The 20734-nt window shown below is 33.9% G+C and overlaps 6 protein-coding genes and 1 non-coding gene across 8 annotated transcripts in view; 3 read left to right on the forward strand and 4 right to left on the reverse strand.

Moving 5' to 3' along the window:
* Positions 1-1187, forward strand: part of LOC104702888 (reticulon-like protein B13) — a 4793-nt gene extending 3606 nt beyond the window's left edge. The window contains exons 2-4 of the mRNA XM_010418806.2: positions 84-270; positions 469-680; positions 916-1187. Coding sequence (XP_010417108.1) covers positions 84-270; positions 469-680; positions 916-1097 — 581 coding nt within the window. The 3' untranslated portion in view covers positions 1098-1187. The remainder of the gene's footprint in view (positions 1-83; positions 271-468; positions 681-915) is intronic.
* Positions 1389-1460, reverse strand: TRNAM-CAU. Its single transcript has one exon. It is a non-coding gene; the product is annotated as a tRNA-Met (tRNA).
* On the reverse strand, positions 1805-3552 carry LOC104702889 (LOB domain-containing protein 10-like). Its single transcript, XM_019228187.1, has 3 exons — positions 3273-3552; positions 3137-3189; positions 1805-2790 (listed from the first exon to the last, which is right to left on the reverse strand). The coding sequence occupies exon 3, from the start codon at positions 2769-2771 to the stop codon at positions 1845-1847; it is 927 nt and encodes a 308-aa protein (XP_019083732.1). The 5' UTR covers positions 2772-2790; positions 3137-3189; positions 3273-3552; the 3' UTR covers positions 1805-1844.
* Positions 7163-7897, reverse strand: LOC104702890. Its single transcript, XM_010418811.2, has one exon. It carries the CDS (start codon positions 7861-7863, stop codon positions 7360-7362), a length of 504 nt encoding a protein of 167 aa, XP_010417113.1. The 5' UTR covers positions 7864-7897; the 3' UTR covers positions 7163-7359.
* LOC104702891 (cold-regulated 413 plasma membrane protein 3) lies at positions 8644-9705 on the forward strand. The gene is made up of 4 exons (XM_010418812.2): positions 8644-8898; positions 8995-9108; positions 9178-9248; positions 9353-9705. Exons 1-4 carry the CDS (start codon positions 8780-8782, stop codon positions 9613-9615), a joined length of 567 nt encoding a protein of 188 aa, XP_010417114.1. The 5' UTR covers positions 8644-8779; the 3' UTR covers positions 9616-9705.
* LOC104702892 lies at positions 13638-14586 on the forward strand. Its single transcript, XM_010418813.2, has one exon. The coding sequence runs from the start codon at positions 13920-13922 to the stop codon at positions 14409-14411; it is 492 nt and encodes a 163-aa protein (XP_010417115.1). The 5' UTR covers positions 13638-13919; the 3' UTR covers positions 14412-14586.
* LOC104702894 overlaps positions 17004-20734 on the reverse strand; it is a 7089-nt gene continuing 3358 nt past the window's right edge. Inside the window, exons 2-12 of one of the 2 annotated variants that reach the window (XM_010418815.2) lie at positions 20374-20570; positions 19971-20052; positions 19780-19854; positions 19578-19691; positions 18822-19481; positions 18362-18732; positions 18169-18268; positions 18016-18075; positions 17840-17926; positions 17632-17757; positions 17004-17542 (exon numbers count right to left, since the gene is read on the reverse strand). In XM_010418815.2, the coding sequence (XP_010417117.1) occupies positions 17237-17542; positions 17632-17757; positions 17840-17926; positions 18016-18075; positions 18169-18268; positions 18362-18732; positions 18822-19481; positions 19578-19691; positions 19780-19854; positions 19971-20052; positions 20374-20405 (2013 nt within the window). In that variant the 5' untranslated portion in view covers positions 20406-20570 and the 3' untranslated portion in view covers positions 17004-17236. Of the gene's footprint in view, positions 17543-17631; positions 17758-17839; positions 17927-18015; positions 18076-18168; positions 18269-18361; positions 18733-18821; positions 19482-19577; positions 19692-19779; positions 19855-19970; positions 20053-20373; positions 20728-20734 lie in introns of those variants that run through there. The other variant, XM_010418814.1, reaches the window with a different exon arrangement.

A 20734-nucleotide genomic window follows, 5' to 3' on the forward strand; every position in this document is an offset into this window, starting at 1 on the left:
TAACCAACTAACTAAATTTGCTTTTTATTCTTACTTTAACTCTGTTTTGTTCCTTGCTATATGTTTCATAAATTACATCGAAGATATTGTGGAGGATATTTACTTATGGAGGAGGAAGAAATTAGCCTTCTCTATACTCACAGTCTCAACGTCGACATGGATTTTACTCAACTTTTATGGTTTAAATTCCATAACCATTGTTTCTTGGATCGGTATCGCTGTTGTCTCTATGGTTTTCCTCTGGGGAAGTTTACTTCGCCTTCTCAGCAAGTAATTAATATTCCATCTCAAAACTATTTGAAATGACAAATTCTTATATGACAAATAATTTCTGATTCAGATAGGCTCGACTGACATGCACAGTTGTTTATGTCAAACGCACGGTCCATGTTTTAACGGATTACGTTTTAAAAATGGTCTTATATATAATTTTAGTTGCTCATGTATGTTTTATTAATTTTTGGACAGGGTCGAACCGGAGCTGTCAGGGTTAGAAGTGTCGGAGGAGTTTGTGACAGAGACAGTGAGGTCTTGTCGGATGTTAATGGAAGAAATTGATAGATGGATGTTCCGAGTCGGTGCTGAGAGTGAATGGTTTGTTTTCGCGAGAACCGTTTTAGGTTTTTGGATCTTGTCAAGAATTGGAAAGCTTCTCGATTTCCATACTTGTCTCTTCATAGGTACGTAATTAACTACGTTGGTCGTGCACCACACAACGGATTTCGTAATACTTATTCAACTATAAATTCCTTAGCCTAATCATTAATCATGTGGTGTGCTATTGACATCGATCGTAGTGATAAACTGATAATTTTCTCAAAATGGTCCCAATTTTATTTTTTTGTTCTTCAAAATGGTAGTATCATTAACCGTAAGTGTGATCAAGTTTGTTTCTTGATTCTCTGGCATTTACAGGATTGGTGATGGGCTTGACAGTTCCAAAGTTGTGGGAGAAGTATGGAGTTCAAATTCATAAGCAATTGGGTGATGTTAAAGAGAGATCAAAAGGAGTGTACGGTACAACACATGAGAAGATTTTAATGATGAAGAACAAGTTACAGTATGGTACATATGATAAAGTGAAAAAATTAGAGTAGATGTTTTGTATCTGTTTTTTTTTTAATGTAAAATAGTGTAAAACATAGACGTGTAAACAAAATTTAATTGAGTAGATTCTTCTATTTTAACCGCAAAAACAAACGAGACAGAGAAAATTGCAATAAGATTTTGGCGTATATTTTTGTACTTGTAACAGAAACTTAAGATCTTAAACTAAATTTGGTAGTGATTTACAGCAACGTATCATATGAAAGATCTTAATATGTTTTGTCTGAAAAAAAATAAAGACAAAAAATAAAGACAAAAAATAAAGACCGTAAGCCACTCTGTATCAGAGCCAGGTTTCGATCCTGGGACCTGTGGGTTATGGGCCCACCACGCTTCCGCTGCGCCACTCTGATTTGTTGTGAAGAGCTACCAATTACGTATTTATTGACACTATTAGTCTTGGATTCACCTCCGGGATTAGTTTCAAGCAAAACATCATTAGGGTGTTAAAAGTATCAGCGTAAGCCTCTGTATCTTCGGAAGTTATACAGAATCCATATTCGGCAACAGTCCCAAATATTCTAAACCCCAGCGAAACTCTGAGGCATCCTCGGATTAAATTCGCTATCGGTATAGAGAAGTGCTGCATATTGACAATGCTGAATTTTATAGATGCAAATATAGTGAGAATGAATAATACTAATACGGTCGATTAAAAAAGAAATTAGATATTCAAGAGTTAGTAACTAACCAAGAAATGAAAAAAGTGTATTTGATTCTTTTATTGCAATTGTCTCTTAAAAACTAGCTTCCTTGTTCTCAGATTTCCTCCATTTAACCGGTGGTTCAAGCTCTCCATCCTCCTCTTCTTCATGGAGATTCTCTTGTCCCATTGGTTGCATCAGAAACTGTCCTACCTCTGTTTGCTCTTGACCTTCTTGTAATGGAGGCTGAAGCATGAGCTGTGTCTGAATTTGATCATGGTTGATATGACCATGGTCTGCCTCTTGACCCATCTGATAAGGATCACCAAAGCTTCCTAAAGCAAGAGATGGTCCAGACAACGACCCACCAGCACCGTGATCATTCACATCCATTTGGTTATAACCCGTGGCTGTAACCGACCCATTGTTGTCAATTCCGTAGCCATTGAACATCCCTTGTTGATCCCCTCTCTCCATCATCATTGCAGCAATTCTCTGTGCATCAGAAGCCATGAATTGCAACTGCTCATCTTGCGGTTGATGTTGCTGAGACAAGTTTGGTTCACGTATCATCAAGGGTTCTCCTTGAGGGATCACTCCAAGTGGCATTCCTTCCATAGACATCATGAAATTGGGTGGAGGATTGTTACCTAGAGGAGGAAGGTAAGGCGGCGGAATCACAGCATCAGGTCCCATGTAACCAGAAAGCTCTTCTTTAGCAGTGACAAGATCCTGTTGGACTTTCTTGAGGTATTGTTGTAAGAAGGATATGAGTCCAACGCATCCATAGATTGGGTCACGTATACGCGCCTCGGCTTCATAGAAGAGAGAATTAACAGTTTCTTCACGTTGGTCAGGGTGGAGATCGTTAAGGATCTTTGTTACATTGCTTGCTCCAAAGACTCGGTGAACACATATAAACTTTTGAGGATTAGTCGGTGGAAAATACGGCGCAAACACACATTCTTGAGTGCATTTGCGCCTCAAGAGCTTGCATGCCGCACAAGGTGTTGAAGCCATTCCCTCTCAAGAAACAACTCTATCAAAAAATAAAAAAAAAAAAAATAACGGAATAAGACATAAAAAACAAGGCAAATGAAATATGTAATGTAAGACATGTCTCTCCTTGAAGCACAAGAAACACAACCACATACGTTTTAGCTTAAAAATACAAGGAACCAAGAACAAATAAGAGCATTTGGATCATCCTTTAATTAAACATATCACATCAACTCTCTCAACAATAAAAACAAAACATAACTATGAACATTTAATTATTTTGGATTACATCAGTTTTCAGCCAAAATCAATCTCATTATAGGACAAAAAAAAAATCTGAAATCCACATAAAATGGATTAAATCAAAATAATTTAAGAAATCGTACCCGATCGTTGGAGAACCTCCGATCCTGTTCTCATATGACCTTCAACGAGGTACCTAAAATATTCATAACAATTTAAAAATCTCCCCAAACAAAAAAAGACAAGAAAGAAAAAAATATAATACAAAAGCTAGATGACCTAAAAATAATTACTGGATTTTTGAAAGAGTGAGAGAGGAAATGAAGGAGAAAGGAAAAGACAGAGATATTCCCAGTAGAGTGCCTGAGGAGTCGTGAAGATTGATTACAAAACTAAGGAACAAATGACGGAGAGATGTTTCTGAGAAAAATTTTAAGGAGACAACAAAAGTTGAGATTTAGAAACCTTAGATTATATCACAACAACGAGAGAAAAGAGAGAGAGAGATGAGAGACATCGTGTGTTTAAATTGATATCTTAACCGCTCATGCAATATTTTTTTTTTATTGTTTTTTGTAATTGATAGACAATTTGAAATGTGTCAATTGATTAGTTAGTAGATGACTAATTCAATTTTGCTGAGGAAAATAAAATCAAATATAGTTACATTGGTAGGAAAAATAAGTTATTTTTAGATATTGGTTATATATTTTTTAACTGAAATTTACTAGGTCTTGATAAACTTAACTTGCACATTTAGAATCTAAAAAAAGAAAAAAAAATTATAGCATATCCTTAAGTATTTTAAACTGTTTAAAATTTTTAATACATAATGTGAAATTAGCATTTGACATTTCTGAAGTTTGTATACATTGAGCGTTCATTTTTAACTTCATTGTTTCAGATATGATACATTGTAATTATAGTGAACGTTTAAGTTATAATAACAAAGGTATATTGTCTTTAAAGATTTCATTGATTTGAACTTGATACTATTTAATGAGTGAAGATTTTTAGTTGATAATAACAAATTCAAATTATGTCTTGACTTTAACTTGAATGGCTGACAAAAATCTAAAATCTGTTGAACACTTGTTAACTATATTAGTATTTAGTATTTTACTTTATTTTTCAAATAAATAGAAGGAAATTAGCTTGTTCTTTTAGTTTAGCCCAAAAGAATAGGACTGGAAATGTATGATATTAAGAAGAAGCAAAAAAAAAAAAGATAAGCGAGCGTTTACTTATTGGCTCTACATACAACGTTTAATTTAAAAGTCTCTAAATCCTTCACTGATTTAAACTTGATTCGATGTAATCAGTGAACACGTAACTAATAGTAATAAATTAATAACGTAAGTAGGTAGATTAGGTGTTGAAATTTTAATTAGGGTCTACGCGGTCGTCTAGGCGCTAGGCGGTTAGCAGACATCTAGATGACCGCATGATCCGCTTAAAATTACATAAATTTTAATTTAATAGTTTATTTTTGATTTTTAACTACATATATTTAAATTATTAAGTTTTATATCTGTATATGTAAACTATAAATGTTTATATGTTACTAATGTAATTTAAATAAATGTAATTTAAATAAATGTGTTTTCTAACTTTTGTTTATGATTTGTTATTTTTTTATTTTTCTAACATATATTTATATATAATTTTATATGTAACAATTACAGAATAAGGCATTTTTTTATTATTTCTTATCAATGTAGGACGTTTAGTCCAGACTCTCGAAAACATGCATTTTCTCATTAACCAAAAGACGTTTTAATCTTGAGTCTCATTGCAACACAATTTTCCTTTCGCTTCAGATCTTACCAGCGGTTCGCCGTGAATGGCCAGATCTCTCTCAAACGATGCAGCTGACCGCCAATCATTTCGATGGGTATAAAGGCATCCGATTATCTCCCTCTTCTCTGCAGTTTTTTCGTTTGATTCATAAAATATTGAAGGAGAATTTTGATTTGTTTAGTGTTTATGATTTCAAACCCTTGGGTTCACAAGATAGTATCCCCTTAGGGTTTAGATTTCTTCATGCACAACGAAATAGAGATTGAGAGAGGTTCTTTGTTTATTGGATCAGCGAAGCCATGATTTTGGATTTATTAGATCAGAGAATCCATGGTTTTGGTTGAGAGAGATTTTGTGTTTTGGATGCCAAATAATTGGTGTTGAAAGTGGTGAAGATGGTATTGATGAGAAGTTGAGAAGCCATGGTTTTGGTCAGAAGAAAAACAAAAATTTTGATCGGCGGCAGAAATTTTTTTTGATCGGTTTTGTCGTTAAGAGAGAAGGAAAGAGAAGACACAGAGGGGCAAAACTGAAATTTTCTCTAAGTCAAAATACATATATCTGAGAGTATAGATAATAATCCTGATTTCAAAGATTTGGTCCAACAAAGGCCCAAATATATATATATATATCTCAATTTTATATATATAATGTTTTATTTGTAAACGCCTGAACCGCCTAAAAACTGTCTAAATTCCAATTAATTTTATATATATAATATTAATGATACGATTAAGATCATCTTGCTTGTCACAAGCCTTGTGACACACGGTTATTAATAAAACAATATCACTATCATGATCATGCTAGTCTCTGAAGTCTATTTCTCGCGTATGATTGACCCCGATTAAGCGTATCATTAATCATATGCGAGAAAATGGACTTCAAAGACTAGATCATGATAGTGATATTGTTTTATTAATAACCTTGTGTCACAAGGTTTGTGACAAGCAAGATGATCTTTTCATGAATTGGCCCTTGAGTACTGTACAATGACATATTTGAGTACTCCGCGCATTCTCTCGATAAACCTCTTCTTCTTTCTTTTAATTAAAAAAAAAGGAAGAATAAATTCTGTAAACGTGGATTTTAAGCCTTTGTTATGTATTTTTTCGTTATCAATATATCTCTCCATTTTGCTTTCTTTTCCAATGTATTTATTGTCTGAAAAAATATAGAACACAAAAAACACAAATCTCGCTTAGTAAAAAACTATGCGAGAAGCAACAACCAACAACCAACAAGGTCCTTTTCTTTGATCCTCTATCCGTGACTCGATGCTTGAATACTCTACAATAACATATGAGCATTTCCTTCAGGTGTCAGGAGAGCTTCTCGACTATATTTTTTTTTCTTTTTCTTTCAAATAACTAAAAAAATTCAACCTTTCGTACATCTCTTCAAAATAGGGATTATAACATTTTATTTGGTCTCTTTTCAAATGTTACTCGAACTGACGACTTCTAAATTTTGTCTTAGAGTCTTTATTAATTGAGCTAATAACATTTGATCTCCTGGTTACATTATCTTCACGCTTTCCTTTATATACACAAAAATGAAATGTTAAAATGAGAAACACTGTAAAACCTAAACCCATTATGCTCTTGCTGCAATTTGGTGCTGTCCACATTTAACATCGCCAAGTTTACTTAATTCTTAAACAACCCTATCAGGCAAAATTAACAAAATGTGAATCATGGATTTTAACATAGTTTAATTACCGCCTAATACTACCTTTGATTTTAAATTATGCATTAAAACTATGTCCAAAGAAAAGGAAAAAAAATCAGGGCAAATGTAAAATTCTGTTATATTGAACATGAATTTCTAAAGTTTGGTGTTATTGAACATGAATGATATTCATACATCTTATATGTAAAATTCTAAAGTTTTGTGTTATTCAATCAAGATTTTAATTCTTATATACTTCATGAAAATCTAGTGTTTGAAATAAGTTTTAATAGTGTCATGATAAATTATTGGAAATAAAATCCACAATATAGTATACCAAAGTGATATTTCCTCTGTTCCAATATATAAGATTTTCTAGCTAAAAGATCAAGGTTTAAGAAATCATAAATGTTTTGTTATTTTTACATAAAATATATGATTAAATATTTATTTAAAATATTTAACCAATAAAAAAAATCCTATAGAATGGAACAAAAAAAAAACTAATTTTTTTTTATAATTTGGAACAGAGGAAGTATTAAGTATAATAGTATATCAAAAGTCCACATTCTAATAAACATTTTAAAATTAAAATAAAATAATTATATTATTATCATATCGACCGAAGAGTGCCATCAAAATCAGAGAGCAACTGAAACGTTTAATAGCTATGTATATTTATAATATGAGCCACACAATTTAGTTTTTTGTCGATGGAAATAAAAATGAAAACAGAAACAAAATAGACCACATAATTTCTATCTTTTTCGTCTCTGCGTTATGGGGTTTATGACTTTATGTCATTATGATATTACAAAACCTGATTAACACAAAAAAAATTAGACAAATCTTTCTTTAATTTCCAACACAAAAAGTACATTAGAATCTTTCAATCCTACGATTTCTGAGCTTCTGGTCCTAAAATCCCATTCACCACTGACGTGGCGAGGAGAACTCCGATGAACTCAGCGGCCACGACTGCTCCGGCCTGTGTCAATCCATTAAAACTAACCGCGGTCACGATTTCCTTCTCCGCTGTCTCTACACCTCTCTCCGCCGCTTCTAATCCTTTCTCCGCCGCATCAACTCCTTTCTCCGCCGTCTCGAAACCTTCTTTAACGATCTCCACCGCTTCTTCTTCTGCCTTCTTCAGCTTCTTTCTTATACCGAAAAACGGAATATCCTCCGCCATTGATGCGGGCTGAAGTCCCGTCACCACCGTCGCAGCCGTTAAAGAAAACAACATATTCCTACGAGAGGCGCCGGATAGTGAAAACGTAGGAGGCGCTGGTTTGCTAGGATGCGCTGCTCGTGGGCTAACATACGCAGTGCGTGCGCAACGTGCCTGGAGAGCTCCGCAACCACCGCTGAGTAAAGAAAGCGAAACAGTCGAAGCCATTTTTTTTAGGTGACAAAAAAAAGACTTCGATATGATGATGATATATACAACAAGATAACAAAATAATTTTCATTGTCTATTGACGTGACACGTCATCTCCATTCAGATTCTTAGAGAGTGGGTAATAATAAAAGAAGTAATTAAAGAATAAGGGAATCCATTTTATATAATTATTTTAATCAACTTTTAGCCCCAAAAAATTCAGCAACTTTGTTATTATATGATGACTCTCATGAAGCAATTCGTGAGGTGCGACACATTTTAGCCTTGACTAAAGTCAAAATTCTGTAACCGGTCATGTAGTTGGCAACTTGGCAATGGTCTTGTCCATAGATATACGTGGAGGCGCTTCGCAACTTGTTTTTCCGTGGCGAACCATAAGAGTTTTCACGTGATATGAAGATTATAAATTCCCTTCATAACGAGCCAACAAGTTAGAGATCATGTACAGATGGTTCCTTACTTCTTGTAGTAGTCAATTCGACAAGAATCCTACCTGAGCATTGTGACTCTACATGTTCTTAACGTATTAGCGAGTAACGTATATGTAAGAAAACATATCGTATATTTTTTATTTAATTTTGTATGTGTTTTACTTTCTCTAAACATGAATAAGATGTCAACTTAATAAAAATTGAAGACGTTAGAGAAAAAATTGTAACTAGAAACCGGTAGATATGGTGTTCTTTGGAATGTTCTTCTCAAGACTTGTTCAACTATGGATGGCTACCTAAAAAATATTGGATTAATAATATTAGCTATCCGTGACATATACACAAGGTTTTTTTTTTTTTTTGGATTCTAAGACGAAGACTTCGGTTTTGGGTCATCTACTTGTTCTGTCTCTCCTTTTTATAACTTGAGTTCTGCTTTGCTTCTGATTTTATTATTTTGGTTTCTTTTATAATAAATTGAAATGGAAAAGATTGAGTTCCTGGCTGAGTTTCAAGTCGCGGCAGAGAAGCTAAGCCACAGCAACGGAGTCCTAGTTATGATCACGTTGTTCCTAAGATGGGTCGCGTGCTTCGCTGCTGTGTCAGTCATATTTTTTCATGTTTTAAACTATACGATTTATGTATAACTTACTCTTCATCTTATATATATGTTTATTACCTTTTATGTGGTTAAAAGTTTCCTGATGATTTTGGATGGAACGAAATGGAAGTACCCAAACAACATGTTGACTTCACTATTAGCTCCCTACCTCTGCGCTAGCCTTCCTCTCGTTATTTTCCAATTTTTTAGGTAAGCTTTTTGTTCTTGACTCTTAAGCATGTAACAATTGGATTAAGTATTCGATTTGTGTGTTCGCAGGGCGGGATTTGGGAAATGGATCGCACTCTTTACAGTTGTTCTCAGGCTTTTTTTACCAAACCATTTTCCTGGTACGCTTACGGTTTAGTGTTTTCGATTACTGTTTTCTGTTTTCTCAACTCCAAGAAACTGGTTCAAGTGTACATTCCTTAACTATAAGTTAAAAAACTTGCAGAATTGCTAGAGATCCCAAGTGCAACGATTCTTTTTATTGTGGCTACACCGAGGGATTTAGTGGATGCATTCAGAGACGACCTGAAATATACGGGAGGTAATGTGAGTCTTCTGACGAGCTTTTACCTTCTAGATAGACACACTAAAGCTTGTGGTGGTTTCAAAAACTCATTCACTCAAAAGGACAAATTGACTTACACCATTTGTCTTTATATTCTCTCTTTCTACCCTTTTTTCTCCGCATTTGCTTCCCTCTTCTACTAAGAAAGTACCCAACGATCTTGCTGATATTGTGATTGGTGGTCTTATAAGGTGTCGAAGACGGATCTTGTGTCTTGTTTTTAGTCGCCGTGAATAAAAATATCAAAATTTTGAAATTATATATCTTTTAAAGGCTTTCAAATAGTATTGGTTAATGTTTAATTAGGGTTTTACTATTAAATTGTGTGTGTTTACAATTTACTATCGTTTCCAATTTGCAGAAGATAATTTATGGAGAATTATATAAATGTTTTGTTTAAAGGTAGGCAGAAGATCCTACCAACCCTAAATTATCAATTCGAATGCAAACCGAATTTTTATACAAAAATACCAAATTAAATAAAATTGATTACAATATATTTAACTTTAATAATATATCTTGGAAGAAAGCTCTTCCAACATAACAAAAAGCACGACTGCTATGAGTCTATGATATCAATATGCTAGTTTTGTTGAAATATATATAACAAAGAAAATGGACTTGTTGAAGTAGTTTCGTGTATCCAAATCATCATAAAAATATGAGAGAATTCTAAGACGTATAACTCAAGGAATGGCTTTCTAGTATGAGAGAATATTCTTTTTATTCTTGTCGATTAGCTCTTGTGTTGTGTGTCGCTAATTAGTTTACAATTTTTTTTGAAGGACATTAACGAACATTGAAATTCATGTTCTTACGTATTCAAATTCGCTTATACTGTATATTTTCGTAGATACCATTTTTCTTTTGTCTGGGCCACTGGGCCATAGTTATTCTTTTAGGGCTTCAACCTTTTGTAAAAGAGAGATGGAACCAAGTTTTTTATGCCGGTGAAGAAGACCCTAACGGCCATACCATAAGGTGCAAAAGGCTCTTCGGCTAGTGTAATGTTGATATCACGATAACTGTCATTAAAAAAAAACGGAGCGAGAACCAAAATTTAGGGCGTCAAAAGATATTTTTCTAACAATGTTAAAAAAAAAACAAAAAAAGCAAACTGTACAATAAGTTTTTATTTAACAATTAACAAACTATACACCAAGATACAAATCAAATAAAATCAAATTAAAAAAATAGAATGTTAAATTTAAAATATATTTTTTAAATTACGAAAAGAAAATCATTTCAGTTAGTCAAACAAAGGTGAAAGGTAACGACTGGTTCAATATTTTTAAACTTTATCAAAAGAAGTTATATATACTACCTTTTGGGGGTGAGAGATTAATGTATCGTCCATGAAGCTTCTCAGAAGTTACTGAAATTTCGTAAAAGAAAAATCTTTTTACTCAATGCAAAAGACAATTTACGCATAATTAAAAATCATATTCACAAATAAATCAATAAAGTACGCACACGTATGGACAGACACAAGTATTTATAAAAGAGACCAAATTATTCTGTAAGAATAAAAACACAAATTACAAGTATATATCATAGCCAGCAAGCATATTATTATAGACATTCCAAGTCTACGAAGCCTACAACAAAATTAATTAAACTTCCAAATCAACAACATGCCTATCTGTTTCTCCTTCCACTGCACGAGAAAACTCAAACTCAGAAGACTTAGTTATGTATTAATATTTTTTTTTAATCTACTTTTGTTATCCACCTTTCCTTAAGTAATCACCAAACAGTGTGTTCTTAATGCGGGATGAATGTTGGAGTATAATATGCTAAAAATATAGATAAATTAGAAGTTTATTAGGGAACACAAGTCACTTGCGGTTGGCATCAATGTGCTTAGTTGACAATTAACCCATTGACCCATCATATCATCATCATCACTTAAACTCCATAACAGCTAATCAACAACCATCAATTCTTAATAACTACACTTCAAAAACAAATTATAAATATAAAGAAAAAACATAAATCTATATTTCTAATTTGATGTACAAAGAAAATATATGAAAAAGAGATGTGACCCGGTTATAAGGGGGACTTGACAAGCTGACTTCCCTGTTCTGCAACAAGTTGTCGAATTCAGAGAGGTAGGACAACGCTTATTGAAGGAGACACGTCGTTGCGTTCGTCTTGTAACGTGGCAGATTTAGCCACGTCATATAATCCCAATCGTTAGGATTGTTTTGTTTTGTCACCGTCCTCCTTATGAAGACCACAAATAAAACTTTTTCTCTTTTGCTTTTAACATCAACTTCACATATATATTATTAATGAACTATCTAAGCTTGAGCATGTAAGCTGCATGTTATACATTCGTAATCAAAATGTGGTACAAAGTTAATAAGTAATGATGATGCATGTTATAACATTCGTAATCAAAATGTGGTGCAAAGTTAATAAGTAATGATGATGCATGTTATACATTCGTAATCAAAATGTGGTACAAAGTTAATAAGTAATGATGAACATATAAGTAGAACTGTGGATGTGACATTTATGTATGTGTGTAGTAGGTCGACTTGAAACCCAAGCTCAAGTTTTACTTCTTCAAATTTGTTCTTCCACCAAATCACACTTATCACAACCGTCATATATCCCAATCACTCTGGATTTTTGCCACCGTCCACGTAAGAGTCACCAATTCTAATTTTTATTTTGACAATTAACAATTTCTGTTAAGGGTTTTTTTTTTCAATGTTATATTTCTCATTAACTAAAATCAGAGATTACTAAGTTACCAATAAAACATATATATACAACCAAAACACTACAGATGTTTAGGTAAAAACAGTAACATCAATGTTTAGTTTAGATATAGTTTTGTTTTTAATTACATTCCGTTTCGCTATCACAATTATATAATTTATATTCTATTGTGATTAAAATTAACTAATGATATGATATTCCTCTACTTCTTAAGTACGAATACAGACGATGAAACTAAAGTATTAAAAACGTTTAAGACTTCCACAAAACCATGATCATATATACGATGGGAAGGATTAGAGTATATTACAATATCGAAACGACGAATCTAATGAATAATTTGCCAATTAAGTCTTAGTGTACGTCCATCCATACATACTCGACAATGAAATTAAATAACATTCAATGGTTTGCATCTCGTAGCTTCTTGGCCATCAAAAATCATAGGCTTAAAGTGTAGCAAAGCTAATCATCTCTTCACGTACGTACGTAAATGAAAAAGAATGCGTTAAAGAAATTTGCAACTTACCTAATAAATGAGAACCATATAATAAACGCATGGTCCTTCTTTTTTTCATATATTTTTTATGAGTATTTGTTATCATCAGATGACATTAATAAATTTCAGATCATGTAACTTATTTATTATATAACACATCCCCACATCGATCAACATCAGATATATACTACTCCTTAAACAAAACTATTAAATGCATCATGAACATAACATATGGTTGATGTAGATAGAATAGAATTACAAAAAGAAACAAATATACTCGAACAAAGGTTGAACGGTAATCAAAAGAAAAATATAATTACTTTTCGAGTTCAACAAACCTTATCTTAACACTTCCCAACTACCATATACATTGATAAATCTTGTTAGATTAATTTATAGTCAATTTGCACTCATAATTTGGCAGCCTATAGTTAATTAGTAGTCATGACATACTGCTGTATGAGATATTATTGTTTTCACTAACTCCACTATCCTATTAATTCTTGCCACAACTTCTTTAATACCTCTATCTATCATAATAACATTAAAGAGGCTACTACGCAATAAGAGGTTAAACACTTGAAAGTGTGAAAGAAATCAAGATGAAGACAAAAAAAGGTATTGAGAAATCAACCAAACAAGAATTTGAATGTATAACAATCTTTAAAATTTTAGTTTGAGAAATCAACGAAACTAAAATTTTCTAAACGGATTATGATACATTTTCCTGTTTAACGCTTCCGATTAAACATCTTTCTATACAATATTTTTTCAAAAAAATTCTCCTATATCATACATACTTTTCCATTCTCATATCAATCAGTCCACTTTTATATATACTGTCTTATAATTATCCCAAGAAAAGAGAGGTCATTAGTTGAACAGATCATTAGCGAACGAGTTTGATTCACAAAAACACAGCCCCTAAACTGGTAATTAAACACCAAACCAAAGGGTAAACAAAATCACAACACAAAGCTGTCATCCTCCCAACTTACTTACACAGCCTGTCATTGCCCCCACTGGTCGTTCAAACTTCAAAAACAATATTAAAAACATACACATAATCACAAAACGACGAAAATTCCTACGTGGCACACATCCTTTTATATAAATTACACACAAAAGCACCTTTCACTTCTCATCTCCTTTCTAACTATTCCCTTTATATTGGCCGGTAAACGAGTCGACTCACTGAGTCAGACCAAAAAAACCATGGGTATATGCAGCTCGTACGAGTCGGCACAAGTGGCAACGGCGAAGCTGATCTTACAAGACGGGAGGATGATGGAGTTCACGAGCCCGGTCAAAGTCGGTTACGTGCTACAGAAGAATCCGATGTGTTTCATTTGTAACGCCGATGATATGGACTTCGACAACGCCGTATCCGCCATTAGCGCCGACGAGGAGTTTCAGCTTGGTCAGCTTTACTTCGCTCTTCCTCTCAGCGCGCTTCATCATTCTCTTAAAGCCGAGGAGATGGCTGCATTGGCTGTTAAAGCTAGCTCTGCTCTCATGAGAAGTGGTGGTTCTTGTGGCCGAGATAAATGCAGGTGTCGTCGGAAATGTGTATCTCCGGTGATCTTTTCGGCACGTAGAGTCTCGGCGGTGGGATCTGATGGAGAGACAAGGAACGGGAAAAGACGCGGTGGTGGTGGTAGCGGGAGGAGGAAGTATGCGGCGAAGTTGAGTAAGATAGAAGAGTAGTGAAGGGTAGTTTGGTAATTTAGTTAATATTTTAGGGTTAAGTTTGTGAATAGCATGTAGTGTGGTTATTATTATTGGAGGAGCATATTGTTGTAATGCACATTGCATTTTGCAACGTGGGAAAAAGTGATTGTACTTTGGTTCATATCATATGATTAGAGGATTTTATATTTTAGACTTTCGAACAAAAAAAAAAAAGAGACCCTTATTACGGATCAAAGTTACAAATTTACTAATAAGTGCATTACGGGTGAACGGTATGTGTTGCACATTAGCATTCACCAAATATAGAGTTTGAGTGCATTGTGATCTTTAGTAGTGGTGGTATAGATTTGTACAGTCAAAATCTCGCTGCAGAACTATTAATTTTTGTTTTGTCACGTTTTATGGACCACACTTTGAAACGCACACACAAACAAAACAACGTAAAAAATAAATTGTCTAAAATTCTAATCATAGTTATTGAAAAACGTTTGGTGGATCTTATGGACTAATATAAAAGATTATAAAATATAAAATAGTCACATTCAATTTGTTTCATTTTCTTAGCAACGTTTGATTTGATCTAATTACACTTTTACATCCGATGTGTTTCTCTGACAATTATTGGTTCCGCTATACCCAATCAAACTCACATCTAATCGGTTGGTCCATGATATTAAGAATAAGATGGCTTTGTTATACTTATACATATATAGAAAGATTAAGATGACTATAGTATTAATCCAAGTTAGATTACATTTTGTGGATAAGAAAGGACCATGTGTTTGATTCACATGACTAGTATTTTGATTGGAAGGTAAACAACCAAACAAAACAAAAGAAAAAGAAAAAAAAATCTGTATAACACAATAAACCATGGAGTAAAACAACAAACTAATTATGAAACTTTGTAAAAAAGATTCGATCTTGTTGTCAGTTTAACATTTACAGTGACCACTTCTAGTGACCAGTTTAGAAGTTGGCATTTCACATGGTCTACAGAAGAGAATTTTTGTCACTAGTTGCATTGGTGAATTAAAAAACCAAATATTCCAAAACTGTGAAAATCTAATGTCAATAACTTAAAGAATAACTAGATAAGTTAGCCTAACATGATCCCACATTTATTGTATGAGTTTGATAGGTAATGGATAATAGTGACACTATGAATCACGCATAATGACTAACTGCAATGAGACATGAGAGACATCACATAGACTCAGTAATTTGACTTTTAAGTGACGACCCTACGCATTAGGGGCGTTAGGTTTGAGAGGCATCACCCGATTTGGTCCCATCGATACATTATGACGAAGTCAATTCTTTGGGATTACGGTGACATATGATTTTATTTTGTTTTGGATTTAAATTTTGCTTAGAGGCTTACAGCTATTGATTGATTGATAAGTTATCTGATTGAACCACATCACGTACTTGATTTCTGATTCGATGTGAGATTTCTATGGCATATGTCTCTGTTTGGGTAATCCGGTTTTGGTTTTGAGTTTGCTTATTATCTCGGTTTGATTTGTTCTATGGAAACTCATTACTGAACCAAATAAAACCAATTTATTTCTGTTTTAATTTCACTCGGTTTGATGTAATTTTGATTTGGTTTACTGTTTGGATTTTGGTTTAATTTTACCACAAATACATATTTTCTAATTACACTAAAATTGTTTCAGTTCGGTTATGGTTATTTTGCTTTCCCATTAGAATAATAATCGGTTTACATAGAAGATTCGGTACGATGTTGAACTAAATATTTCGATTCGATTTGGTTTGGTTTTTATTTGGTTACATGTGTTTTTAGTAGTTTGGTAGAGTGCATGTCAACTAGGTCAAATACACTAGCAAATGGTGGAAAGCAATAATGAATGTGGAAACAAAAGAATGGGAGTAATTATAAGTTTGGACATGACTTTAATGAGACGACGGTACGTGCGGTGCCAAACCATTATGGCCTACTTTTAGAAGCCCACTTCTTCTTTTATCTTTTTTTTTTTTGTCTATTAATTTTATTTATAAAATCATGTATCTCACTCTACTACGATATACATTATTATTATCAGGCGATATCAAAGAAAAGGCTAAATATAAATGTAACGTAAACATAAAGAGAAAACACTCTTTTATATATGAGCACTTTAAAGTGTATATGAAAAAGAAAGAAACCCCAAAACACCATGAAAAGAAAGAAAAGAAAAGAAAAAGACAGAGAAGTTTGACAAAAGAAAAAAACAAAAGTTTACGTTCAAAAAAAAAAAAAGCTTATCCACCAAATTTTATTGCAAGTGTGTGTATAAATAATATCCCACCACTAAGAAAAGCTTTTGGGTTTGTTGATGTCCTTCACCTTTCAAAACAATTCATTTTTATGCTTTAAGAATGGTGACTTGTTTACACTAGTATCATGGGGCGTACGTGATTAGAGAAAAATTTTATATAGTTCAATCTAGATGTTAGTGTGAATGTCAAAAAAAAAAAATCTAGGTGTTAGTGTGAATGTAGCTGACTCTTTAACTTTTGTATATAGGTTCAATCTATAATTGGATTGTATACTTGCTGAAAAATATGATGTAAACTAATATCGTACGTTAATGTCACAAATAATAAATAAGGGAATTGATTTTGTTGTATGTACAATAGTCTATTCTTCTGCAACAAAAGACAATACAAGAGCCAAAACATCATCCCGGATTGGTAACCAAGAAACGGCAGGCAGTGTTTCCTCTAATTTCTATTTCTACTTTCTACACTCCACAATACATTCTCCTATATACTTCACCAATAACATTACCAAGAAACTGAGACCCTGATATCAAAACCCTTTAAAGAATTATTCATCTAACAAGTTCTCTGGATATCAAATACCGAAACACGAAACTATGAGGCGTCCATTCGATAATGCTCTTTCGGGATCTCCCTGAGTTAAGTTTCTTTATAGTTTTCTTCATTGTCTCTGGAAGGCATTCTTGAATCATCTCCATCAATGCCGCTTGACTCAAACCTGAATCTTTGCTAAAAGACTCAATGATCTTTGGTAAGACTAGCTTCTGGTCTTTTTTCACACCAAACATTGCACGGATGTATTCCTCTTTTGAAGTTTCTAGCTCTTGGTATATTCCCTTAGGCGTATAAACACGAATCTGCAGCCAAAACAAAGAAGCACATTTAATATCTCTCTGTTTCTTTCAAAGAAGATATAACAGAAGTGTAACCTTCTTTCTCTACTTACCGCAGGATCTGAATGGTTGCCTGAACAAAGTGCAAAGAATAAGAGAGGCTCAGAATGGTCAAGGGAATATTCTTGATGTTCATCTCCTGTTCTGAATTTTTTCGGAATAAGTAATAACTTCAGCCACTACATATAGAAGAGAAAAAAGCTTTAGACAAAGTCACATTAACAATATTGAGTTTAGAGATACACAAGAAGGCGGCCTTACCTGGCCAGGACGAGGCATCTTGATGCGAAGAATATAACTTTGTATCGCTTCTATGCTTACCGTGCGACCTCCTATTTTGTAAGCTGGCTGGAAAATGTCAAGCAGAGACAAAGAAGAGTTGTTAGTAATATTACCTTGGAGACCAAGAAGACCAAGAAGAGTGTTAGTAACATTACCTTGGAGAGCAGTAAAAAACGCTTCCCATTGTTCTGTGGAATACCATTTACTAGAAATGTCTGCAATGGTGAAAAACGCATTGTAAGTTAGTAAACTACAGTAAAAAAGAAGACAAGAGGTTAGATCAAAAGAGCAGAGAGAAAGCTGCGTACATGCATCACAAGTGCGTTATGTATGTTAATCCAGAAGGCAAGTTTCTCTTGATGAGTGAGCTTTCTCGGATCAACACTTTCCAGTTGCTTAATAAGTAAGCTGTAAAAGTACAAACCAATGACTACCATCAGCATAAAAGTTGAGCAGAAGAACAAAAGGAAAACTCTGATAGCTGAGAATTTAAAGACTGACCTGAAGTTTCGATTCATCAAGTCAAGGTCACGTCCTTTCCTATGGTTTCGATGAATCTGTGACACTTCGATCATTGAGTTATAAGGTCCGCTAAACTCAAACTGATCATCGAAAGACGAGTTTTTCCTGAAGCTTGGACTCCACATATCATACTGGTCTTGAGGTGAAAACTCGCTTGTTGAAGATGGAGATGAACTAGGTGATGAGAAACCATGGTTTATCGATGGTGGATCTGCTAGCTTAGAGTATATAGCAGATACACATTTTATCATTTCCTCTGATAACTTGTTTGGAGTCATAAATATGTGATCTGATATCCTAGTTCCCATGTGTTCTGCAAGGCTTGCAGCATTTGATCCATTTTGTATATACTGTTGCATCAAACAAGAGTAAAGTTACAGACTTTATAAACTCTTAAGGTAAATACAAGATGATAGAACCATTTCAATGAGACTCTTACTTCATGTATGGACAATGGTTGGGAGTGGCAAGCGAATACCGAGTCTTCTGGTGGAGAGATTCGGTTCTTGTAGGTGGAACGTTGATTAAGAGAGGATTGGCAACGGCGAACACATGAATCAATGTCTTCCTTCTCAACAAAACATTGATCTTTTAGTCTATTGTCAAAGGAGAAACACCGAGAATCAATTGTTGAGTTTTCTTGATTGAACTGCCGAGCAGCAGAACCAGGTTCCTTCACTCTATTGTCAAAGGAGAAACACTGAGAATCCATTCTTGAGTTTTCTTGGTTGAATGTTCGACCAGCAGAACCAGGTTCCTTCAGTCTATTGTCAAACGAGAAACACCGAGGTTGCGTGGCTAAGCTTTCTTGTCTGCATCTAATGTTAGGAGACTCTAGTTCCTTCTCAACCAAGTGTGGACTCTTCAGTCTGTTGTCAAAGGAGAAACACCGAGATTCATCAGGTGTTGTTGAGAAGTCTAGACGTTTTCCTCTGAGAGTGGACTTAGGTGAAGTCGAGCTATGTTGTTTCGATGTTGGTGGAGATAAAGAAGATGTTTGTTGATCAAATGCTTTACGGTACAAAGATAGAAGGTACTGTTCCAAATGTGAAACTTCCAATTCCAGCACTGCGATTTCCTTGATCAATTCTGTTGGAGGCTGCAAGAAAAATATATAAACCAATTCATGAGCATGAGCTGCACAATAATATCAACATTGTGTCACCTATTTTACATAAGAAACTGATTACTTTACCTTTGGTGTTGAGTCAGCTTTGATGTCTCGAGAAGGTGTCTTATAGCCTAATGCCTTCTCTAACGCACCGCGGACATCAAACTGGTTTTGCAATCTTTTCTCAAGCTCTTGAATCTAAATGTAACCAAAGATCATAAAGAAATCAATTATGTGAATGAAACAAATGATCTTGGAGTAAAGAGAGCTACCAATATATACAAACCTCTTGCTTCAAAGAGCTCTTGAATTTTACATCCGGGGATAGATCCTTCTTCGTTTCACCGCAACGAGGTAAGTCCTGTTGATAAAAACAAAATAGTTGAGAGAAGCTAAGATTACGTTGTTCTGAAGTGAGCTTTTGAAAAAAAAAAATCATAAATCAAAATGAGAAGTTGGGTTTAAAGTTTAACTCACGAGCTTGAGGCGTTGAGAAGCATTAAGAGAACAGTCAATGCTATTCTCATCTTCAAGCTTTTTCTTTTCAGGAACAGTACAACTACAATAAGTGAAATCAAGATTCCAAGAATCAAAACCCAGAATATATATATATATATATATATAAACAAAGATTCTAAAACAGAACTAGCCAGAAACAAAACCACATTTCTATAACAAGTACATAAAAGCTTCAACCTTTTTTAGTCCTAAAACCTACAAAAGACTCAAACTTTGACCCATCCAGCAACGAAATAACTTAGCATCTGACTAAACTTAGACAACCCATGTTGTCAAATTTGAGAAATCGCTAAGAAACAAGTAACATTGAAGCTAAAAAAAAACAGAGCTAAAGAAGAAGAAAGTCTTGAAATTGACAAACCTCTTAGAACGCTTATGTCTCTGTCTCTGCATTTTCTTGTGTCTCACTAGGAATCTTCTGTAACAAAGCTCAACTTTGTGACTGATCTCAAAGAGAAGAAGAAGTAGAATGGGTTTTGACTTAAGAGAGACAGAGGAAGAAACAGAGATTTGATATTGATCTTCTCAGATTGATGAATGAATCATAAGGAAGAGAAACTAAACTCCAAGAACAGAACACACATCACTTGTCTTCTTCCACCATTGGAAACAAAAGAGAAACAAATCTGAGTTTATGAAAGCGATTATTTTTTGCTTATAAGAAAGAACATATATACGGATACGACCAAAGAGAAGTAGCAAAGATTTGATGTTTTTTTTTT

This window comes from Camelina sativa, chromosome 7, assembly GCF_000633955.1.
Source record: "Camelina sativa cultivar DH55 chromosome 7, Cs, whole genome shotgun sequence".
NCBI lineage: Eukaryota > Viridiplantae > Streptophyta > Magnoliopsida > Brassicales > Brassicaceae > Camelina > Camelina sativa.